The sequence below is a fragment of the Ranitomeya variabilis genome, chromosome 4, assembly GCF_051348905.1.
Source record: "Ranitomeya variabilis isolate aRanVar5 chromosome 4, aRanVar5.hap1, whole genome shotgun sequence".
Taxonomy (NCBI): Eukaryota; Metazoa; Chordata; class Amphibia; order Anura; family Dendrobatidae; genus Ranitomeya; species Ranitomeya variabilis.
The window spans coordinates 415,956,315-415,959,397 of NC_135235.1; the positions used below are offsets into that span (position 1 = coordinate 415,956,315).

Sequence of the window (3,083 nt, forward strand, 5' to 3'; positions counted from 1 at the left end):
TTACGACCCATTCTAAGATAGAAACACAGGGAGATGCCGCCCATACAGGGAGACGCAGGCACACACGCTACACAATGGCGGCACTTGACAGCAGTGGAGGACAATGATGATTCCAGAATTCGCGGCAGACTGTGCCCGTCGCTGATTGGTCGAGGCCGGCTGGCCTCGACCAATCAGCAAGGCGGGATTTCCGAGACAGACAATTAGACCCTTAGACAACACAATGGCGGCACTTGACAGCAGTGGAGGACAATGCCCGTCGCTGATTGGTCGAGGCTGGCTGGCCTCGACCAATCAGAGACTGTGCCCGTCGCTGAGTGGCGGCCTCGACCAATCAGAGACGCGGGATTTCCAGGACAGACAATTAAACCCTTAGACAATTATATATATAGATTAAGAAACGTAATTATCAATGTAGAAACGGTGCGCAATTTCCCCTTCTTTGATAGATACAAGCGCTGTGCGCTCTATTACCCCCTTCGCGAGGATCGAACTCCACACATCCATAAATGATTCCTGAGTGTTTTTCATTATTTATTTATTTATTTTTTTAAAGGATGGTGCCAATGCACTTTATTCTGTTTACAAGTGGAAATGACTAATCTCAGTTGTCACAGACAGAAAGGTAATTTAATAGCAAATAGGCAGAACATCTGGGAGGCGCCGGCACCTGGAGTGGGGAGTGTATAGGGGTGATCAGGCTTTTCTGGGGAGATTTCCCTGCAGACACTTCAGGCAGGCAGGATTCTTCATTTTCCATCCTTGTTAGCCATTACATCATTTTACATCCTGACAATTTCTGGAACATGTAAAACTCTTCGGCTGACGGAACTAGAAGTACCAGCATGCCCAGGAGACTTGTGACTCCGCAGCTGCCAAGCATTGAGTAGGCATGGCAGCGTGATTCACTCCTTGAATTTCCATTCTTGCCGGCACATGGGACAATGCTGCTGCACCTGCTGGGAGTTCAGCCACTTCAGGATGCAGTGCATGTGGAAGCAGTGCGAGCAGTGTCCCCAGACCAAGGGGCAGTCGTCTCCGGGAACCTTACCTGCGGGCAGAGAGCACAGGGGCGCCATCAGGACAGGCCCGGGCAACGCTGGATGGATGTCTGGACACATTAAGCGTGAGGGCAACTAATCAGCGATTCTCAATGGTCTAGTGTTCTCTGTTATCAGCCACCCCAGGCCACATTTCTGCACAATTTAGGATGTGCCTCTACAAAGTGATGTAAATAACCTGGCCTAACACTGGTCAGGGGGGCACTGCCGTCACGTCACACTGGGCAGGGGGGCACTGCCGTCACGTCACACTGGGCAGGGGGGCACTGCCGTCACGTCACACTGGGCAGGGGGGCACTGCCGTCACGTCACACTGGGCAGGGGGCACTGCCGTCACGTCACACTGGGCAGGGGGGCACTGCCGTCACGTCACACTGGGCAGGGGGCACTGCCGTCACGTCACACTGGGCAGGGGGGCACTGCCGTCACGTCACACTGGGCAGGGGGCACTGCCGTCACGTCACACTGGGCAGGAGGCACTGCCGTCACGTCACACTGGGCAGGGGGCACTGCCGTCACTTCACACTGGGCAGGGGGGCACTGCCGTCACTTCACACTGGGCAGGGGGGCACTGCCGTCACTTCACACTGGGCAGGGGGCACTGCCGTCACTTCACACTGGGCAGGGGGCACTGCCGTCACTTCACACTCTGGGCAGGGGGCACTGCCGTCACGTCACACTGGGCAGGGGGCACTGCCGTCACTTCACACTGGGCAGGGGGCACTGCCGTCACTTCACACTGGACAGGGGGCACTGCCGTCATGTCACACTGGGCAGGGGGCACTGCCGTCACTTCACACTGGGCAGGGGGCACTGCCGTCACTTCACACTCTGGGCAGGGGGCACTGCCATCACTTCACACTCTGGGCAGGGGGCACTGCCATCACTTCACACACTGGGCAGGGGGCACTGCCATCACTTCACACACTGGGCAGGGGGCACTGCCATCACTTCACACACTGGGCAGGGGGCACTGCCGTCACTTCACACTGGGCAGGGGGCACTGCCGTCACGTCACACTGGGCAGGGGGGCACTGCCGTCACTACATAGGACTAGCAGCAGCCATGACTCAGAGACAGAGAGTATGGCACAATAGCCTCATGTGCTTTGTAGCACCTCTGGCGCCCACCTCTGAGCGGGCAGACCCTATATACTAGTGTACCAGACGCGGCAGGGGGCACATACTTACAGTCGGGGCAGCAGCCATTAAAAGCCATACGGCAGATGCCGCAGTTCTCGTCATTTGCCACCCACATCCAGGAGGCGACGCCATTCCAGGCCTTGATGTGAACCTTCATCCTGCGGCAGGTCTGCACGGTGACATACAGTATGGAGAGATCAGCTATTCATGTCTGCCGCGCACAGGAGCCGCCTGCGCTATTGATAGGCGATGCCTGCAAGGGGCGTGGCTTACGAGTATGGGTGACGGGTGGAGATGATCGCTGCCGGTAACGTCTGTATTGTGAGGCTTCACGGACAACGTGACAATCGCGATATCGACTGCAACTGTGACACGTGATACAGGAACACGCAGCGAGAAACGTGGATACAATGCAATAGGCTTACTTGTGTGGTGTTATAGCGCCTCCAACTGGTCACATAGTGGTACAGGTGATAACAGTGCATGAAAAAAAGCTTATCCATAAACGATAAGGCCGACCACTCACTGATCCTTCATAACACCACCTGTCACTGATCCTCCATAACACCTCCACTCACTGATCCTCCATAACACCTCCACTCACTGATCCTCCATAACACCGCCACTCACTGATCCTCCATAACACCTCCACTAACTGATCCTCCATAACACCGCCACTCACTGATCCTCCATAACACCTCCACTAACTGATCCTCCATAACACCGCCACTCACTGATCCTCCATAACACCGCCACTCACTGATCCTCCATAACACCACCTGTCACCGATCCTCCATAACACCACCTGTCACCGATCCTCCATAACACCTCCACTCACTGATCCTCCATAACACCTCCACTCACTGATCCTCCATAACAC

The 3,083-nt window shown here is 55.6% G+C and overlaps 1 protein-coding gene across 1 annotated transcript; it reads right to left on the bottom strand.

The window, feature by feature from the left end:
- Positions 1-608: 608 nt before the first annotated feature.
- Positions 609-2,566, bottom strand: ANAPC11 (anaphase promoting complex subunit 11). The gene is made up of 2 exons (XM_077251317.1): positions 2,252-2,566; positions 609-1,051 (listed from the first exon to the last, which is right to left on the bottom strand). Exons 1-2 carry the CDS (start codon positions 2,358-2,360, stop codon positions 906-908), a joined length of 255 nt encoding a protein of 84 aa, XP_077107432.1. The 5' UTR covers positions 2,361-2,566; the 3' UTR covers positions 609-905.
- Positions 2,567-3,083: the final 517 nt, after the last annotated feature.